Source organism: Accipiter gentilis, chromosome 4 (genome assembly GCF_929443795.1).
Source record: "Accipiter gentilis chromosome 4, bAccGen1.1, whole genome shotgun sequence".
NCBI lineage: Eukaryota > Metazoa > Chordata > Aves > Accipitriformes > Accipitridae > Astur > Astur gentilis.
The window spans coordinates 26170586-26192454 of record NC_064883.1 but is presented as its reverse complement, the minus strand read 5'-3'; the positions used below and the strand labels follow the sequence as shown (position 1 = coordinate 26192454).

At 37.3% G+C, this 21869-nt stretch overlaps 1 protein-coding gene across 1 annotated transcript in view; it reads right to left on the bottom strand.

The window, feature by feature from the left end:
- The window catches only part of MALRD1 (MAM and LDL receptor class A domain containing 1), a 291220-nt gene that overhangs the window by 237614 nt on the left and 31737 nt on the right, over positions 1–21869 (bottom strand). Inside the window, exons 9-13 of the mRNA XM_049798440.1 lie at positions 19825–20032; positions 11778–11924; positions 9030–9139; positions 3805–3972; positions 2640–2760 (exon numbers count right to left, since the gene is read on the bottom strand). Of these exons, the coding sequence (XP_049654397.1) occupies positions 2640–2760; positions 3805–3972; positions 9030–9139; positions 11778–11924; positions 19825–20032 (754 nt within the window). The remainder of the gene's footprint in view (positions 1–2639; positions 2761–3804; positions 3973–9029; positions 9140–11777; positions 11925–19824; positions 20033–21869) is intronic.

Genomic DNA, 21869 nt, shown 5'->3' with positions numbered 1-21869 from the left:
AAAGGCAGACAGATTTTTGTTTATCTGAGCAGCACCTCTCAAATTTCCTAATAAAAACTATAAAGTATAAGCATGGATTTTGGATTGTATTAGCGCCTCTGAAGAAGTTTATGCTTTGTGATGCATAACACAGCACAGTCAGAAAATACTATAAGGATCTTGTCTACAATATTTCTGTTATTTGTGGGAATGTTAGAAACCATCATGCTCTACTTAAAAAAAACACAACCAAACCACAAAAACAAAGCCTGAACTAAATATTGCTCATGGCAACTCCATTTGAAAATGCATCACAACTTTTATAGCATAGTTGATACTTTAATGCAAAAGCGAGAGACGCATTTTCAAAGATGGAAAATATAACCATGATTTGTTATGCAAAGCAGGTAATTGAATTAATCAGAAAGACTTTTGAAGCTACATATTAGAGGCCCTGAAACATTTCCAAGCTCCCTTATGCTGTACAGTGGAGTGGGACTCAGACACATCACCTCCCTCTACTTTCCCACATGTTAGTTTCCATGCAGAGAAAACCCAGCCACACCAAAATTAAGTATACAAAACATACAATTTGAATGTGAGTCTGGATCACTGCATTTTTCATGTTTCCTGTCTCTCTGTTTCTCAGGTCTAATTGCAGGACCATCTACCCTTTAGGAAAAGGCATGTCACACAGTGATGCCACAGAATTCCCAAGTTTGCACAAGCGTAACTTATTTTCCTCACATTTTTTTTAGCATAAATTTGTGAGAGCATGTGTGCAAAAGTGTAAGCACAAGCTCTTTTTGGTTTATTTTACAATGGCTTCCTGAATCAGCTTTCGATATCTCACAGATTAAGATTTTATTCAGTATAACACTGTACCTGATATTTAGCATCTTAAGAGCTGTGAAATAAAATGTGGTATTTTAAGCAACACTTCCTACTAAATAATTAATCAAAGACCTTTTTTCTGGTTTTAATGCTAAGAGGGAAGTAGTTGCTACAGAAATTAAAAGAGGAAAAATTCAGAATAGAATCAAAATGAAATAACTCTTTCTCAAGAGCTTTTACTTTTAATTAAATTACAACATTTATGAAGTCATGAAAGCCTGGAAAATAGGACAAACAAACATAGTCACAGGAGCCTAACAATGTAGATTTTTTAATTTTCACTTACGGCACTTAGCTTCATCATGGCTGTTTGAACAGTCAGGTGTAAAATCACAAAATTTGTCAGACGAAATACACTGTCCATCCTCACACGAAAAAAGTCCCGGTGGACAATAATAAGATGAAGAATTAGCATCTGCAAATTCTGTTTCCCCTTAAAAGTCAGAAAAGAAAATAGAAATAAAAACATATATTTATAAAATTCTAAGTGCTTTTTATCATCTTTGAATATAGTAATGTACTCAGCATAAAGAACACAGCATCACCTATGAGGTGAGATAGATTATATTACGATTGAAAAGATACACAGCTGATATTAATGTCTGGTGCTCTTACACTAAATTTTTTTAATCAAAACCACCTAAAAGTTACACATCCAGGCTCCAGTTCAGAGGCGATGTGCTGTGTAGAGCACCCTGCTGTTACCCCTGCAGTCAGGAGCAGGTCTTCCACAAAAGCTTTCTGCTGTAGCAGTGGTTTCTCTGCAGTCAGCTCAGTGAATGTTCCAAGGAGCCAAAAGTTTGACATTGCGCGTTACTAGCTTGCACTTCAATCTAGACATTAGAAAACACTCCAGATTTCAATGAATGGAGAAACAAAAAGCCAAGGACTACTGGTTTTACCTCAGTAGATTTCTGGAAAGAGACCAAGTGAGACAATTGGCATGCAGCTTTTCATCTCTTTTGTTTAACTTAGCTTTTTTAGATACTCATACTGCTACGCAGACAGAGCTTGCTTTAAAATGCACTGCCCTCTAAAAATAATATCTTTGTGACTGATGGGTGAATAGGGGGGTTGTAGGGAAAAGAATTAAAGCAAATTAATGTTTCTTCAAATACCTAGCTACCGTCAGTCAGCCTGTGCATAGGCGTCAGAGAAGCCTTAAAAACACAACACTGAAGTTTTCTGCTATACCTTTAAGTTTTCCAATAAAGAAAAAATTCAGACATCTGCTGTGTATAACCCATCAGCGTTACCACCGATTGCGCATGTGTCCATGCCATTTTAAAAGAGTAGTCATGAATAGTCAAGAGGACCACAAGCAGCAGTCTGACAGAAGGTTACATTATTTTATATTTCCATTCGTTGGCACTTCAAGACTACAGTGTGATAACACGGACAAGTTTGGTGGGAACTTACTGTATGTTAGGTATTTGACAGTAATGATGGGATAACCCTCTTGCCCTAAAGATAATGCACTGGAATTTGCTCTTCAGTGGAAGGTATAAGATGCTTTGCTTCTATCTCTGCAGCCAAGTGTAAATGTGGGCAGGTGCTATGCAGTAAGTGGTATCTGGAAATTCCCACCACAGCTCACTTTGCAGAACTAGTGCAAACTACTTAGCAGCTACTGTGTAACACAGGATGAAAGTCTTTTTTCCTCAGATGATCCCCTATGTTCTTAAAGGTATCTTAAAGTTGTCAGTCAAATCATGGTTATACATAACAGATATTGGGGAAAACGTGTTGAAAACCACAGAACTTGCCTTCACTTTCTTGGCTGACACCTAGAAGTGATTTATTCACAACTCCACATTCCTCTGTTATACTGATGTCATCAACAGCAACAGTAGCATTTTTTGTTAGAATAGTAGCTCGTAAAATAATCTGTAAAGAAAAATAAATAAGCTAGCTCGTCAAAGGTGACATGATAAAAAGACATATATATATTCCTTTATAATTTATCACATCTGTACAGGAAGTAAATACCACCTACGACCAACTCCAAATACCAGCCAGCAAAAACTATGATTGAGATTTGATCAAAGTCAGAAGTTTACTTCTCAACTGTCAAAGCCATAACTACCTTTACTTATGAAAAGTTATGCAACCCAGATGACCTTGCTTCAGTCTAAACTGGTAAAAGCCATCACTACTTGAATGAATTGTCTTCCTGCTGGAACTGTTAAAAGTTATACTTCTTTTTAAATGAGCTTTTCAGAGTTACCAAATATGATGGTTAACAAATCCATTTAATTGTGTTCATCTATACTATGCCTGCTGAAGTCAGCAACATGTGGTACAGTCAACGTAGGGATTGTAAGGATACATTTGTGAATACAAGGAAATATTCAGGAGATCATAAAAGGAAGTAAAGTTCAGTCATAACTTAGAGGTAATGAGAATTGAGTGCCCTTTCTTTTAGACCATTTTATAAATGTGACATAAAATGAAGAGACCAAAACCGGAATTTTGATTTGCTGAATCCTTATATTTGAGTTTCTGATTCCCCTAACAGTTCCTTTCTAAGTTTTAGTAAAGTGTAGCAGCCTGAGATTATGTCAAAATAAAATTAAACTCAAAAACTGCTAATTGTTTCTGTGCTCAGTGCTGCAGATTGAAGTATCTGCACTTCTGCCTTTAGCCAACAGACTTAGGCTTTCACTCTGATCAGCAGTTTTTATAGCAAGTTCATTTTTTTAAAAGCTACTACACTATTGCTACTTGATTTTTGTTACAAATTCTAATTCATACAATGATGATGTTCTTTAACAGCTACATCTGTTTAAAGAGCTGAATGGAATTCTTTTTTTTATATGAGCATTAAAGAATAGAAATTCTCTTTCTATATTTCATTATAAAAGTAAATTAATTCTAAATGTCAAATTAGAATAACTTTTGGAAAGCAATGTAAATGTAATTTCCAATTACCTGAAAAGGTAAGTCCTCAGCTGCACTTTCTACAGGAATATTTACTTTTGTCCACTGCATCTCAGGCAATCCTGAAATGTCACGCAATTTTTCCAAACTTCCATCCAATGCAGTTCTCTTAAAGACAGAAAGCTGGGAATCCCGAGATAACTGGTGCCAAAATCTTACCTGTTGAGTTTTTAATGAAACAGTTTAAAAACTGTATCATCAATCAGCAATAAATTCAGTACCAACTCATATACATACATTATAACACAGAATGGCATGACAGGTCTAAACACAGCCTTGGCCTAAAAGAGATGTATGAAACTATGACACGTTGAGGAGAAGTATTATGTGTAAAGATAAAACCATAATTAAAAGTAAAGCTTATTTTTAAAACTTACTTTTAACTTGTATCTATCAACTGCTGCAGACTGACTGATATGAGCTCCCTTAACTCTTTTTAGCTTAGTAAGGACTTAGAAACTTCTCAAAGATTATTTTTCTTCACAAATGCTGATAATAGGACAGGTTCATAAGTATGTTAATCTCAGAAGCGCAACAGTTGAGGTACCTGAATGAAAGAAACCTTATGATCTTATATTTCCACAATCAATACAAATAGAAACTATCTGACGACAGATGTATAAAATAATCTATTGATCTCCTGAAACAAGTGGATTGATTGGGAAGAAGAAACAACAACTCTAGGTGAATAAGGCTACAAAAAACCTGCTAGATAAGCAGAAAAGATCAGAAAACGGTAGAATACCAGTTCACTATGCCTCCTCTGCAATACAAAGTAAGCCTGATGCCTTTTTTTTTTTTTTTTTTAAATACTACCCCTACTAAATTCAGCTCAGAACTGCAGGGAAGAAACAAGATTTTTCAAAGACTAATTTTTTCTCCTTCCCCTGAGTCCTTTCTCCTTCTTTACGCAGTAGAAGACTAAAATTTCTTCATCTGCAGACTCTTTACTTCCCTGCAAAAGCCTTGATAATAGTTAAATATTCATGAAGGTAAAACAAGAGCTGTAAAAATAGTTCTTCCTTCCCAGTTCTCTGCCCAACTTCGTATGATCTTACACTGTGAATCTTGGATCATCACTCTACAGAGAGAAAATTTCCGTTTATTTTTTCATGTTATATCAACTTTTAAACAGTCAAAGAATACAGATCATTTGACTATTAGCCCAAAATGGAACTTATGTATTTTTTTTGCAAGACAATAACAAATATGAGAAAACCTATCTTTAGCCTCAGGACAAACACAGATGCATGTGTTAGCCAGCTTTCAGTTAGATATGAGACAATTCAAGTCTTTTATTTGAGCAACACAGCTGACAACAGGCTGTACAGGTCATGGAAAGGCATTATATTAGGGATTGTAACAAGCAAAACAGCCTTAGAGGTAGTGCTGTAATTTTTACTTAATTTAATTTATTGTGAATTAGCACAAATGTCTAGTCTCTGAGAAAAAGGAAAGCAAACACTTAAATTTGAGCAAACACCTTTCCTCCCCCTTCCCCAGGCCACTTTAAGTCAAACACTTAGCCTGCTCCCTTCCTAGGCTTAGTTTCCCTAATTTTTGCTGCAGGTTGCACTCAGTCTGGCCCAATGCCATTGATGAAGCAACAGGTGGAGCAGGAGGTTGGGCACGTGAGTAATGATTTTGTTCTGGTGTTCTCTACATGTTCCCCTTCTCCAGTCATTACTTCTTACTCTTCTTCCCCTGCTTCAAGCTCAGGGCTTTGACAGGCCACGGTCCCTCCGGGGTGTCCCCACCCCAGCATGTGTTGCCCACAGCCACAGTCTCTTCGGGGTGTCCCTGACCCAGCATGGGGCACCCACCGCTGCACTCCTCTCAGAGCCATACCTCCTGAGCATGGACCACCTCCTTCTGTGGTATGTCTCCAGCTCCGTCCCCAACAATGTCCCCTTCCACACCTCTCCTCCTTGTTTGTCCCCAAAAGAATTTTTTTTTTTTTTTTTTTTTTTTTTAAGAGAAGTGGTAGTTTAAGAGTACCCAGACTCTGAGAGGAGTCTTTTCTTAGTAAGTGATAACATTACAGTCTCTGTTAAAGCTGTGGACGGTTAGCGTGCCAAGGAAGTCAAAGAACAAGACTGATGAATTTGAGAACTCTTTACATTCAAATCATTGACTAATAATCTGAAAATCATCATGCATCTGGATTCACTACCTTTCACTTCTGGCCCTAAATTTAATCCATAAAATTGGCAAATACACTAAAGACACAACATCTGTAACCTGTGAAGGGAGAGTTTCTTTTTGCTTGTGTTACATAATACAAGGTAGATCAGTGGTTAGGTAATATTCTTATTACAACACACTGTTACTTTTTAGTATCTTCTGGCTTCATGGCTAGTGGACTTGTCTCTCAATTTCCCATTGCATTTCTTTTTTCCCCACTCATGAAAATTGTATTATATAAAATAATCTCAAGATTTATTAATAAATTAAAAGACTTTTATGTAACTTGTTTTCCCCACCAGAATGCTTAAGAAATACAAAGCAGCAGATATACAAACGCTTTTCAAAATGAGCTGTTTGAAGAACTACACCCTAAACAATCTAGATGTAAGGTTTATCAAACTGCTTTTCAAAAAAAAAAAAGTGTTTTCATTACATAAGAAATAAAATTACCCTCCTTCTCTATGTCTGCATGTTCTACTTTACAAAGACTACTGTGTCTATTAAAGTGCTATGAACAAAGATCTAAGACTAGAAATTTTCTTCTACAACTCCAAAATCTTGAGCTACATGAAGATGTTTCCTAGCTATCATCTACAGAAAGACTCAGATACAAGAAGCTGCAGAAAGAAGTTACTTCTAAGCCTCAATTAACCAGTAAGGCACAATAGAAAACTGTCATCCCTTAACTACAATTTTCTTCCGTTTTTTTTTTGTTTTGTTTTGTTTTTTTGTTTTTTTTTTTTTTTTAGTAACTGGAGCCAAAGAACTTGTAAAGCTATTAATAAACATAGAACTCTTTATGTAGATCCTTTTATCCTCTCAGTGGGACATCCAACAGAGGGCAACATCTCACATTCATACGCAGAGAGCATAACACACCAATACACATCCTAATGAGCAATCCCTACTCCTTGCTCTTTCCCAGAAATAAAAGTCTGCAGGGAAAATGTGGCAGAAAGCCAGGCTTCCAGACTTCAGAAACACTCTCTTTTCAGACATGTATAGCTGGATAAGAACTTGCCCTAGTTTTTGTTGAATCTGGGAACTTTAAAACATTCAATAGGTGCATACTTAAAAATAAAAAATGGTTTACATTCTGACTTTGAACTAGAGAAATATATGTACATCCCCACTGTATTTGTATTTATTTTGAATGCAGACCAAACTCTGCAATAGTTCTAACCAGAACGATTCATTGTTTCACATACCTGCTGTGCCCAGTTTGCCCTAAGGGGTTCTAAGATAAATTAATCTGAACCTGAAAGGTGCTTATCTACTCAGGATCAAAGTCTACAAAGAGATACGAAACTGCCTGAGCAAATGCACTGTGTGTACAAAGCCTGTTGGTATCCCAGGAGTGATGCAACACGCAGGGCTCCGATGGGATGCTGAGGCCACCTGTGTTCCCTGCAGCAGCATTCTGCTTGAGTTCATTCTGCATCTATTTTATTTCTGATTCTTTACAACACTAAGAAGCCATGTGAAGATTAAGAACCGAAAGAGTGTATTAAATGACAGCAAGGTGTTGTTCTTAAGTTGTTTAAGAGACTTCTCCTTTTCCACTACAAGTTGCAACTGTTCAGCTGAGATCTGGGAACTCATTGATGTGCATAGTCCAAGCCAGCTTCAGTCTCAAGTGCAAAAGGTTTATCTAAGCCAACACTTGTTTCAGGTCCCTTACGCTAGAAAAAAACCTAGGAAGCCTAGGACCTGCTGGAGTAAAATTCTGCTATTTGTTGGGCCTTCTAAGTGCAGTTCCTCCACACATTGTTTTCTGACATTTTTATTTTTGAAAAAAGTTTTCCTAAGTGAAATTACACTCCTGTTCTATATTGAGTCTGAAAAATTAAGCAACCCATCCAAATTTTATTTTATTTCTCTAAAGCCTCTTTTTGCCACTGAACACAATAAAATTATTTTGGCAAGATTTGCCTATCTTTTCCTCTCTGTGACTTCTTAAACCAGGGGGCATTATGGAGTAGCAGAAAAAACATAACATCATAACTACGCAACTTAGCTTCTCCTCGCTATGGCATAAGCTTTGAAAAGTTATGGAATAGAAAACAAAAAAAGCTTCAGAAAAAAACCCCAATGAACTTATAAAATTGTACAGCATCTAGTAATTTTATTCAGTGGCCAAAAGTACAGATAGAAATACAGTTAGGAATGTTTTCTTGTATGTATATTTCTGTAATAATATAATTATATACATTTAATATATTTCTCCAAGTTCTGTTTTAAAAATACATATTTTGTTGAAAATTCCAACATTCTGATTATAAAACTGTATTTTCATCTTTCATATAAGTCTTTTCTATGTTTTAGCGCTCCTGACCCACTTTTTTCAGGTAGCTTTCTAGTTTCTCAGATCAACAGCCATACTGGCTGATTGCTTTTGCATTCCCCTGCAGAGGCACAGGACACCCAAAAAAAAAAAAAAAAAAAAAAAAAAAAAGGCATTTCAAGGTGAACTCTCAAGTACTGCACTGATCAGCTTAAAAAACATCCTCCTCAAACCATCAATTAAAATTTAGTACGTGTATGGAGCGTGGTAGCTAATTCTCTCCAGTCACACCAACATAGTTAATCTATATAGTGACTTCAAACCACAAGTCTCCTGTTATGGGACATTGCATATGTGAGTCTTTCCTGCCTATAAATGACAGCATGGCTCTTCATCAGCTTTTGCTCAAAGGGCAGGCTGCTTTGACCGTGAGTTGATACGGCCCTGATATTGTTGTCCAGCCAGGTTTGTCACAGCATACAAAAACCTGAAGCACAACCTTAAATCTGAGTCACCTGGTGGATGCTTTGGAAAGAATAATAATCAGAGAAGAATTTGGCAGCAAAGCGGTAAAAAGCCTGCTGCATCTCCCTCCTCCCAAAGAATTAGTCTGTAACTCCTTTCACTGGTATTGAAACGGAGCCAGTTTTTCAGCAGCAAGACTTACAGCAAGAAAAATACTGTATCTACACATCAGGTGAGTGATAGCTTACAAAGGTGGGGACAGTCAATATCAAACTGTTACCTGACAGCAGGAAAGGCCAGGGGACAGCTTGACAAGGAAAGGGCTGCCCAGATGAGACGTGGCCATCTTTGTGTTCATCTGACACGATCCATTGAAGTAAATGAATGCTCCTGTAAACAAAAATCAAAGAAATATAAGAAATATGTCATGCTCCAATAGCAAATAGCTACTTCAGGTAACTATGTGCTCCATGAGGCACATAAAGCTTATTTATAAAAGTACACAAATGAAACAGCTTTGCCATCAGTTCAGTCTCTGTGGATAACGAGGAGGGTCTTGTAACAGGCTGTGACAACCACTGTCTAGGGAAAGACAAAATAGAATTGCTAAGCGCTCCTGCTTCTTTCTTCCGCAGTAAAATTAACATGACTGAGTCCAAAGCTGAGGAAAGAGGGAGCAAAAAAAAAAGGGTATTTGGGCAGCCATTGCTAAGGCTACCCTGTCGTGGTGCCTGCAAACACTTAAACCTGACAAACTAAATACAGAGCCCTGCAAAGGGAGTTCAGAAGTTGCTTGTGAGGGCTTTACTGTGCAGACCCACTGGATGTATTTTCTACCTGCCCTCTTCAGGCAGAAACCTTAGACCTCCATCCTCCAAACACTACAACTACTTCCCACCGCCTTCACACGGTACCCGTCCGCTCTCCATGCAGGCTGGGGACAGCGAAGGGACTGCGGGACCTGCAACACAGAGCACCCTGGAGATCAAAGAGCACAGACTTCAGCTGGAATCCCTTAAGGACGCATTTTAATTGGCTTAAATAATGTTTCAAACAGGATTTAGAACAAAAATTAATTTCCTTTAGGGTACAGCATTCGCTCTCAGCGCAGCCCAGCCAGTTTTAAGCATGCTAACAATGTTGCAGACCATGCGAGCCAATGGAATAAGCTATATTTTCTCATGGGGTCCACAGACTTGACATTGTTGTCTGTGCTAGTGGGGATGAAAGCTTAATTAAAGATCTAATCTGAACTCTGGCAAACGAACTGCCTTTGGATTTGAACTACAGCAGATGTGCTTCAGACAAAGGTAGGAAAGGATAAACATCTTCAAGGGGCCCTAAAGCAGCATATTTTGAATGCCGTCAGTGCTGCCTTCACTGAATACTGAGACGTTTTCATGAAAGTCTATGCAAAACAACACTAAAGGCTCGGTCTTGTTTGCGCATCGATATTACACATATTGCCTTACATCTTGGAAAATCAGCTATTGTGCTGCCACAGTCATACTCCTTAGCCATTTATTTCCCATGGATACGTAATGAAGCGGAGGGTTAGGTCCAGCCCCACGTGAATAATTGCATCGCTTTAGCAAGGCTGGCACAAAGAGGTGACCGTTACAGCTCCTTGTACAAACAGGCGTGCTGTGCTCTGCAGCACGAGGGAAGCTCCCCTCATTGGAATGCAAGGGTACTTCAAAGGATCCTCTTTTAATTTGCAGCTGAGGCTCTACAGTAGCCTTGTTAAGATCTTCATTAATCAAAATTTGCTGCCGCCCTCCCCAGGAGAGAAGAGATGAACACTCTGCAGTACCACAAGGAACTGTTGCAACCAGAAGGACCTCGATTTAATGTCGGCAAGAACTTGCTCAAATTCTGGAAGCCTAATGGTAAAGCCGTGATGTGGCTGTAGCAGGAACAGTGATAAATGGGTACAAAACCACCTCAGAAAGACCTTTGCACTAGCTTATACGGGGAATGCATCATTACCGGCCTTGAGAGGTGCTGCATGGTAACTTTAAGATCTGCTTGAGGCTTCAACCTGCAGCAACATATAAAAATGTGAACCTATCTTGTAATAATTCAGGTATCAAAGCAGCTTAAGTGCAGCAGCACATAGTTCCTTATGGGCTAATTTAACATGCTGCTTAGGCTGCAGAGCAGATGTTTCTACCAGCAGCCTTCATTATGACCACATTACACCTCAGATCCCACCAGCACCTAGAATAACCCACATGGGGAAGGCACAGGCATATCGGTGCCCTTCTTCAGAGCTGTGAGAGTTTGGAAGCTGTGGCACAGTAATGTTTGCAGACAACGCAGTAATGCCGATCCAGTGCCACCCTACAGAGACAATAAAACGAAATATCGAATAGCTGCTGAGAAAGTTAATAGCAACTTTGGTGCACTTCATCACTTTGGGACCAATGGAAAAAAAGGCACATGATTGTGCAGTTAGAGTTACTAGATAGCATGCACACACATACTCGCACCCCACTAGGGTTTGCTCAGGCAACTTTTAATCCTGGAATTGCTCTACTTTTGAATGCTCAAGGTGGAATACTTAATATTTCGTTCCTTTAACACGAACATGGGAGAGAAGTGTGGAAGTCTGTCTGTAAGATAATATACATGATTTAAAAAAAAATTATCTTAAAGGGGTATTGGACTATAACACAGATTTTAAAGTAAACAGTGTAATAGATACATTTTGATAAAATTAAAGTCACAGAACATTTGCCAACATTATCTGACAATGACAAACACGCTGTGCAGTTTTAGTTTTATGCAGTATGCTGTAGTGATGCTTTCATTTTGGAAAAATACTTTAAAACAGCCCTCTACTGGAATAAACTTTTTCCAGCTGAATGCATTGTATGGCAACTATAGGCTGAAGGAAGAACAGCAGTTCAAAGGATATTACACTCGCTCTATTTTTCCAAGACAAAATTTACTAATTTACCTGCACTATAATGATGATGATGATAACAATGATGATGATAGTAATAATAACAACAATAAATCTCACCACGTCCAGTATTAGTTGTGTGACCTCTGCCAGGGAGTTTCCTGTCAAGAGGAGCCTGTTCTTTCATTCTGTTCCAGTCAGCATCACCTATGCTTAGTGGCTTCCACCCGCAGAGGTCAGTCGCAAAATCACATATAGTGTAATTAGCTGTTGTAAGAAGAACAACAATAAGAGAACGTTAAGTTGAATATCATGCAATGGTTTAATACTGCAACTATGACTAATTTGTATTTGGATGTACAAGGAGTCTTAAAGAAGCACTGGTATGGTTCACTGGAAGCCAGGTTATTCAGATGGACAGAAAGTTCTAGAATACAGGTAACAGATGAGGCAGGCCCTTCCCTTCTTAATCAAACTCAGAACCATGAAGGAAACCACCTATAAGAGAATAAACTATATCATATTAAAGATGAGACCTGTACATAGGCTGCTGATAGATTATGAAAGTAATATATATTTTTAAAAGATCAATTCTACTGGAAAGTTAATTATGAATGTGTGGAAAAAATAAAATGTATTCAGTGCTTTAAATACACTGAAAACAAAGAATACTTAAACTTTCACTTAATTTGTTTTTGAAAATGAAATTTAAATTTATGAATTATTTAGGTCTCCTAGAAATTTTTATTGCCAAGTGAAAGACCATTTTCTCAGTCAGTATGGATTAGACCAACTTAAACCGTAACAGTATCACACACTTTTCCATTTCTTGACTCCAATTAATTATTTTGATAAGAAAATAGTATAATCTGAGAGTCTTTTTTCCTAGTCCAGAATAGCTTCACAAAGCACTACGCTTAACTCTTCGGGTCACTTATCGCAGTTGTAAACATTGCTTTTGAACTGTACTTGGCACTTTCCAGACTTCATGGCACATTTATCCTATCATATTAGCCTCAGACATGATTATACGTATTACTCCAATTTTCAGACTGTACAAAACCAAAATGAAATGCGTCTTTGCTGAAGCACCATGGCAGTAGAGCTCCATAGTAAAGGTCTTCCTAATATAAAGAGGTTATCTGAGCAGTTAAATCTTAAGGTACAAAATAAATCACAGATATCGGTACCTCTTATCTGGATTCACTATATACATTAAAATTCAATGGAGCATGCTTTTATGTTTAGTGCAGTATATTAGTTAAACATGAAACTTGGTTAACTTATTTAATTACAGAATTCTCATGGTTTTGACAAGGTACCTTGTTAATTAGACTTCAATTGCTAATACATTAAGGTAGAATATGCAAATTGATAAGCAAGACTAAGCTGTTTTGCTGTATAGTAATTAATACTATGTCTAGGCATTGTGCTTTCCTCAGCTAAGTAGTCTTGAGAGAACCAACGTGACACAAAAAAGCAAACATTCTTTACTTAAACATCTCTTTCCTCTGGCCTCCCTAAATCCTGGTAAAGGTCTTCTGTGTAAGAAGCTGACTGCAGTGGCTGCATAGTAATATCCAAAAAGACATCAATATATGACCACAGAGACACAAAGAACTTACTCTATTGTATACCAAGCAAGTAAAAACCTGATCCTGGAAGGAAAATGCCAGGCTAAAGTTAAAACAATGGTTAAATATGAAAGAGAAAACAACATGCTACTAATGATTAATATTTTACAGCTGAATAAGGTATTTAGCATGGGATTATTATTTTTTTTTACCATTTTCTTTTAACTAGAGGTACTTAGGACCATGAGAAGAGTTGTTATCACACTATGAAGAACAACATCTTTCATGTGCCAATGACACCAGATCTGTTGTCATTTAAAGTGGCTCAATAGCAGGCTCAGGGTTTTTCACTGGCTCGTAGTGAAAACTGACTGTTGTAGCTGCATTTGGAAATCGGATACTAAAAGAATTGGCAAAGCAGCAAGGCTGTGATCAGACGGAGCCCATCGCTACCTTTGATGGTCAACAGGGAGAGAGGAGTCGGGTGTAATCATCATTTCTTATGTTGGTAGCCACTAGTACAATTTCTTCTAAAACTATGGATTTAGAAAGAAATGTATTAACATCATCTTTTAGGTTGAATATACAATCAGTGGGGAAAAAACAAACAAACAAAAAAGACATGCACACACAAAACCATGCAATTCCAAATTAAATTATTTTGCCCAGCCATTTTTTTGAACTTTATTCAAGTCTGAACACAATTATAAATGCAGGAAGAACATTCATGGTAGTGTGCTTTTTAGGTTTGGGTTGGTTTGGGGTTTTTTGGGTTTTGGGGTTGGTTTTTTTTGTTTTGGGCGGGGGGGGGGGGGGAGCGGGGAATAAAAAAATGCAAATCCAGTTCACTAAATGTGATAATGTTGACTGGGATTTAGATGTTACTATTTTTTTTTTCATTGCACCTGTCATTTAAAAATGACAAGATCTATATAAACATCCAGTTGTGCAGAGACACTGGGCCAGAGTAATTTATCAAGCTCAAGTGTTCCACCATATGTAGTTTCTAGAAGTGATACTTCATTTTTAAAAGTATTAATATGTTAGGGAACAGCTAGCCTATAAATGTGAGTGAAACCGAATCATCCGAGTTAACAGTTTGACTTAAATTTTATTCCTACTTAATTCTAAAAACTTAAGGGATGCTTGTGAATGTTTAATCAAGCTTGAAAAAAAGTTCTATGCTTTGGCTGAAACCCAAACCCAAGTGAGACAGTTTCTTAGTGTATTTTTTCATTGCTCAAACATTAATAAACTTTGAGATGCTCCTTTCCCATCAAAACAGTGCATAATTTTTATTATTCACAGGCTTTTTCTACATTTTTATTTGAACCTTCAACTGATTATAGGGAATGTTTCACTATCCACAGTTTGCACAACCTATATTTTTTGAGGATTCATACTGCAGTTATGCAAGTTAAACAGACATAAAGCATATTTCTGGTATATTATGTCCTTTCCTACTGCACCTCTTACCATCAGAGCTTATGGTTTTTATTTCACTGCAAAGATTTCACTAGATTCAAACTGCAGAAAGATTTTCCACATTCCAAAAGCAAAACTAGTTAATTCTCATCTTTGGATATTCATCTATTTTATAATTCAGCAAAACAGAAAGGAAATGAGAAAGGAAGCAACAACCTGCATTCATTTAAATAACAAGTCAAATTTGAAAAATAATCTTTTTTTTTTTTTTTTTTCCTTTTCATGTGGATATATCAGTATATCTCAACTAGTCAAAGAGTAAATTATTATACCAGTTCTGCAAAATCAATGACTCTGGGATGTAACCAGGAGAAAAAAAAATGTTCCCCTAACACATCTCCTCAAATTTCAAGAAGTAAGTGAAGCTTACTACAGCCATAAAATACACTGGAAAGATTTTTCAACTAATACGAACCATTTTTCTACATGTTTTTTTTTAAAAGAAGCAGGAAACAAAGCACATATTCCAAGAGCACTGGGAGGTTAGATGGCAATGTTTTTCTTTGGCTAGCTTACTCTACCTATCCCAGCTCTTCTTGATCCTCCTGAGGGAAAAACAAAGCAGTCCTGTCAGCTAGGCTGGGGTACCAGCCAATTAACATCGCTTCAACTTGTAGCCTTCAACTGGACAAAGTTTTTCAATCCTACTCTGGCAACTCAATCAAATGAACACAACGGGGGACACACAGCTCGTCCCTCCATCAGGTTGGTGTTTCCCTGACTAATAGTATTGAATGAGGAGAGCTGCTGCCCTCTCTCGGTGTGGTGGCAGCACCCCAACTCCTATGGAATTTGGGGTATAAACTGTCTGTATGATCAGCTACCAAAGCACTTCTGTGCGACTACTTTGTCATTAATATTTTGTCATTTCTGGCTAACATTTCATGTGTTCTGGGAAAGGGAGGGGTTACGCATATAACTTCTTACTGACTATCTGTGCACATTCCCTACCAGTTTGTGATTATCTAGAATTTGTCAAAGGATTCATGCAGAAAGATCGCAGATGGCCATAGGTCGTTAGCCTGAACTTTCATAGGTCATTAGACAGATCTTTCATAACATGCTCGTCCCTTAGGCGAGATGGCCTCATTTCCTTCTGAAACTGCTCGGTTACCTTGCTTAGGGTTAAGAGACTGGTGGTGTTAAGAGAATCTCATGTCGACCTTGAGTCTGCAGAGTTACACGTACTTTGAGTTAACTGTTCTGGTGAAACACAAAGGCAATGCTATACAGTGTTCATAAGCAATGAAGAAGTCTGTGAAAATAATACGGGTGCAGCTTCTTTTTCTCCACATGTACATGCAAGATTGATGGACAGATCCTGACAATTCCAGACAATCAGTGTGTCACAGGAAACACATAAACGTGTAGTAAAACAAACATTTCAGACTAAAAAATACCCTTTCTACTTTAAAGTTGAATGGTAAGAAAATGATTTACATATGTTTTCATCTGCTGTAAAAGGTTTCAAGGATTTGCAATTGTAAATTGCTATACTGTAAATGAAATGCAGTAAAAAGTGCACGGCTCTAAAATTATACAGGTTTCCTTCATTCTACATATTTTCTGTTCATAAATTATGCAACCTATGAAAGGCTGAGAATATTTAAGCTAGTACTAGAGATGCAAAATTAAAACCAGAAGAGTTAGACAGGTGTTTTAAGGAAGCTTCTAATTAGGCTAAATGGAAGGTGATGTTCTTTCAGAAACAGCTGTAGGATGTCCCACCCTGCAATCATGTTGAATCTACATGAATGCTGATGAGTAGGCAATTTCCAGAAACGTTACTGTGTCAAACTGTGATATCACTTGAAAATAGCAAGCACTTCCTAGACTTCTTGCCAAGTTGCGAGGATTGCTAGCTGCTGATTCATTTGTGCCGTTTTTATCCGTACTGTGTATGTTACATATAAATAATGTATAATAAGAGTAAGTATAGTGCTTGAAATACTTGTTATTTGGCATGACATTCAGTGAAAAACTTCCTTTATATTAGGTAGGAAAAGGCATCAGCATAAAAGGGGTCTTTTTAATCCTTCAAATTATCTAAGTACTGTATCTCGCTTTCTCTGTTTTGAATATATGAACTAGGTTTTGATAATTTATTGTCAGTCACTGTGAAATAAGAAATTTAGAAGTGATCTCAAATAAGTGATGTCAAATAAGGCATAATGAAAATGTAGAATTTAATACTAAAAACATTAATTTAATAATTTGTCACTTCATTAGATTCATTGATTTCAACAAAACTACTCAAATAAAGGTGGTTAATCATGTGCATAAGTGTTTCCTACACAAGTTCCTAAATTTTTGAGACTTTTATATATGCTCATATACTGAAATATGAGTTATATAAATGGGCAGAGATTAAACAGAAAGTTTAAGAAGCATTGTAAATCATATATGTATTTATTCTTGTAATAAACTGTGTTATTATAAGACCATTCATGCCAAGCTAACATGAGCAAATTGAAACATTATTTTTCTTTCCCCATTACAACAAAGCAAAGAAAATCCACAAAGAGGGAAATCCTTCACATTGCTAAGTAACAGCTGTCTGCCTTTGCTTTCATTCAGTATGGACATCTGTCAGCTCTTTCAGTACATGAGAGTACTTCATCAAAGGAAACTACTGAGGATGTGTCCAAGGATAGGTGCTAAAACATCTAAAAGAATAGAGGCTAAAATATGCATTATTGTACCAGATAAGGATTTTTACTGAAAATTAATGTGAATAAATGTAGTGTACTCTAAATATCACGGAGGACAATTTCAAGATCATGTGGAAAATGTACATAATGGGAGGAAAAGAACAAAGGACAGAAATAAAAGATGATTTTCCCTTTACAGCTCTCTTGTTCAAGACTGCAGAAAGTGTCAGAAAGATGAATCTTCTAAGCTGACCAAACTGCTGAAGAGCTAAATTCCACATTTAGGGTCCTCCTTTCCTGAGAAGGAGTGTGTGAAGTATCCAAGACAATATTAGCCATTAAAATGGACCAACTTTAAAAACAGTTATTGTTTTTTTAAAGATGGCCTTTTTTTTCTTTCTTTCTTCTCAGCCAGTAGTCAAAGCAACATGCAACTGCTATGGGCTACTTATATTTTAGAAAAGAACCTTTTTTCACCCTTTTTTGAGAGGGTGAGTATACTTTTGTGCACTACTCCAACAAAATGATACATCTTCAACCTGTGAATGCCTCGACACAGAGGGAAGCACACAATCCCTATGTTTCAGGTTCAGCTGAGAGTGGTATTTTCTTTAAATTGAAATACACTAGGAGCTAGTAGAGAATCAGTGCCACGTGGTAAACCAAAGTTATCTGCAGAGGCAGCAGCAGACAGTAGAGCGCTAGGCAGAGCTATTGAAGAGGGTTTTGCGCTGGTTGGGCCTCTGTCAGTCCTTGCCCCGGCACCCTAGTTCTGGAGATGCCACAAAGGACAGTATTGAGACCCCCACGCCATTCTGACTTTTCTTTCTTCTGCCCACTCTCCAGTTTTTCTGACCCATTCACATGAACATGAAGGAAGCAATATTCTCAGGAGAGAGTCCACTGTAATCTTTCTTTAACTCTAAAATACTGACTATATCTAGGTTATTTGTTAATCTTTTGGTTGCCCAATGCCAGTGTCTGGTGTCTGAGGCCCAAGGGTAAAAATAAAATAAGAAAGTATAATGCACTGCATGGAGAATATAATTGCCTGTGTTTAGAATTATCTTTATTTTCACTTTGTGTAGTACTATTAACAGCTACCCTTCAACTGCGACAATTATTTTCATCATCCTTTTAAACCTTAAAATTATTCCTCTATACTCCCAGTCATTATTCACCACAATTCCCTCACATTGTTACTGAAGTGGGAACACTAAATCACTGGGAAATGAAATCCAATTTATAAAGTATTATTCACTTCCATTCCATTCCTCCTCCTAAACAGTGTGAGAGGACTCTCTGCACTCCTACCAGCGAACACACAGAGCTAGCAGCACAGGGTCAAGTCTTGTAAAAAAAGGAAAACAGATCTCAGAGAGGAAGCCCCTATAGACTTTAACGTTGGCTTAGATTCCACCCAGAGATAAAACAGTATAAACCTTCCTATTTAAAATGTTATTTCAACATTTGCACATATTACTTGTTTCAGAGATAGTTCCTGCATGGTTATTTAAGTAATTGAAAAGATTAAAGTTTCAGACTGCAAGTTAAAAATAAAAAGCTCCTAGTCACCAATAGTTCCTAATGTCTTCTCAAGAAATTAAAAAATAAAACATTATCACTATTCTTCATCCTGCTATCTTGAGTGACACACAGAATTTTAATTAGTACCTCTCAGCAGCAATATATATCATCACCAATATCTTAAATATGTGCACGGTTCTCATATGCAACACACGCAAACATACGTATAGATGTACACCGTATCATATTCATTTTAGAATTAATAGGGTCTCTAAAGCTACTTTCACATGGAGATCTAAAATGTTTCAGAATTATCATAGACATCTTCCTGTAATTTTAATTATTTTCTTTTACTCTTGATTGTACAGTAGAAACTCTGGCTTCTAAGCAAAGTTACCTTCAATTGAAAAGATAATGAGTAAGATCTAGTTTCTGAATTGTAGCCAATTTGTATGGTGATTTGTATCACCATGCAAATATCATGTCACCTAATACATTTTCCGACACTAACTCACAAACAATCTAAAGTAGAAAAGCATTCAAACAACAAATCCCAAGGCAGATTTCAGCACCTCTCAAATTAGGGAAGTAGAAGTTATAAATGTTGTACGTAGGGAATACATTTAAGCAAAAATAGGTGACATGTTGCATTTCTACAGATACTTTAAAAATTACTATTTGGATCCAAAACATACTGCTAAGGCCAGACAGAGAAATAGAAAGCAATGGGCAGAATAAAAATGCGTGACAGAAAATGCTATGAACATAGCATTTATTATTTATTTAGCATCGTCACAGCCTGTACATCATTATATATTCTGGGGGAAAGAAGCATATAAATAATGAGTTTTCTAGCCTTTTGTTGGATAGACCTCTTTAGGTTTTGCAGTATTCTTGAGCACAGTGTCCTGTGCAATGCAATTGACTTACAGCAGGCTGCTGGATCCTCATCACTGCCATCAGAACAATCTGGGTGAGAGTCACAGGCTGATCCAGGCTCCGTGGATTGCCCATCAGTGCAGGTGAATTCTTCTAAGGAGCAGAAACCTGGTGGCTCTGATGGTGTAGTGTCCAAAAGCTGGATGCTATTCAGACAAATGAAACTTGCCCTGCTCTGGAGTGTTCCTTTAAACATCAGCTGTGGATTGTTACAATTAAAATATTTATATTAAGAGAGAACAGAGAGAAACTGATTTATTTATTTTTTCCAGAAAACAGTAATGTTCTACATGTAAAAAGCACTGCATACTTTCCATTACAAAACCATGACAGATTTCAAATCAGAAACTGAAAATTTTGTATGACTATCTCAGGTTGAAATTTCTGAAAATTTTCAGCTAAAACAGTTTGACAAATTCCAAGAATGAAGGTAAGTAAAAGCCTGTTCTAAAGAAAAACTCCATTGGCTAAAAAGTTGCAGTGTCCCTGTGTTTTAGAAGAGTGACCTGAAATGTAATATCCTAAAGACTCCATCTTCTGCTCTGAAGTCTCTTCAAGAACCTCATTTTGCAGATGCCCAAGAGAAAAATTTTCAGTTACACTCACAGGTGAATAAAATGGGCTAGGGATGGCCCTCGGACACCAGTTGGCACAGCATAGCTTAACAACTGATACCTGTTTCATCACTTAAGATAACATGGCTGCATCCAGTCTATGCAGTGGGATTGCTCCCTGCCTGCTGGTAACCCTTGAACTGTTCCAGGCACTGTCTGGAAGATGGCCAATTTTCTTGGGTCAAAACCTTGCTAGGGACCATGCTAATATTTTAATTATATGGACTATCACATATGAATTTTGGGCCTGTTCCCTGGCCCTGCTTATTTTACTGCTATTGACATAGACGTAGAGATTCCTGGAGCATTTGTCTCTCTGAGTTCCCTTGTGCTGACCAGATTGTACACAAGCTGATTTAGAGCACTGAAGACTCAGAAGAAGATCTTTTGCTCCTGGGCACTGTGGAGCCCAGCTCTGCTTGTTCTTAAAGCAAGGAGATTACCCCACTTGTGCTCTCTAAGTTTCTTTTACCTGAGCTAAAGCAGCAAACCGGAGGAAGCAAGCTTGGATTCATCAGAAAGATGAAGATAGCAATGAAAGAAAGCACCGAGAGACAAGAGCGGAAGTTGGAGGCACAAATCAAAAATAGAGTTGTGGGTTTTGACAGACTGGGACATGACCAGAGCATGAGTCTCAGAAAGCAGTCACGTGCAAGAGGGAGGAAGCAAAGGGGAAGGAAAGCTGGACAAGAGTATCCACCAAAACAGAAGGAAACTAGAACAGGCGTGATTTGGGGCATAAGCAGAAGGGTCTAACACACTCCACAAAGCCTGGGAATTAGGTTGGAGTGAAATCTCAAGAGGCATTTTTCTTTCTACGAAATAAGAATTATATACGTCATTATCTTCCACCAGAGAAAATTTCTTCAAAATAACGAATATTCTCCATTCTCTACCAGTTCAAACAGCAGAATGCTATGCTGAAAACATTACATAGTCACATAGTTAAAGATAGTATCTTTCCTCCCCTAAGTACAAGTGATCCTTGCTGTCTTTATACAAGAATGCATAGTTTTAGCTTCCTACATGTATGCATACAACCTCAGCAGCCTTTTGGTTTTGTTTTTTTTAAGATACTATAGATAGTCTTATTACCCATCTGGTTGTTTATCCACACCTGTCCTTGTGAGGAAAAAGAGAGCCAGGCAACAACAGGTACTTATAACCTACTAACTTGCATTCTAATATATGCCAAAACGTCAATTCCAGCAGCAGGCTTAGTTTTTGTCCTTTCACAGAGATTACATTTTCAGCTGATTGTTGAGACAGTAAGATATGATGGTTATTTACAGAATTATGAAAAACAAATGTAAATGTAAAATTACTTAAAATAGAAATTTGTAAACTAATTTAAGAATTAAGTAGTTGCAACTTTGCATTCTTCCCTATGCCTGACAATTTAGAGGGGAGATACTCTCTTCC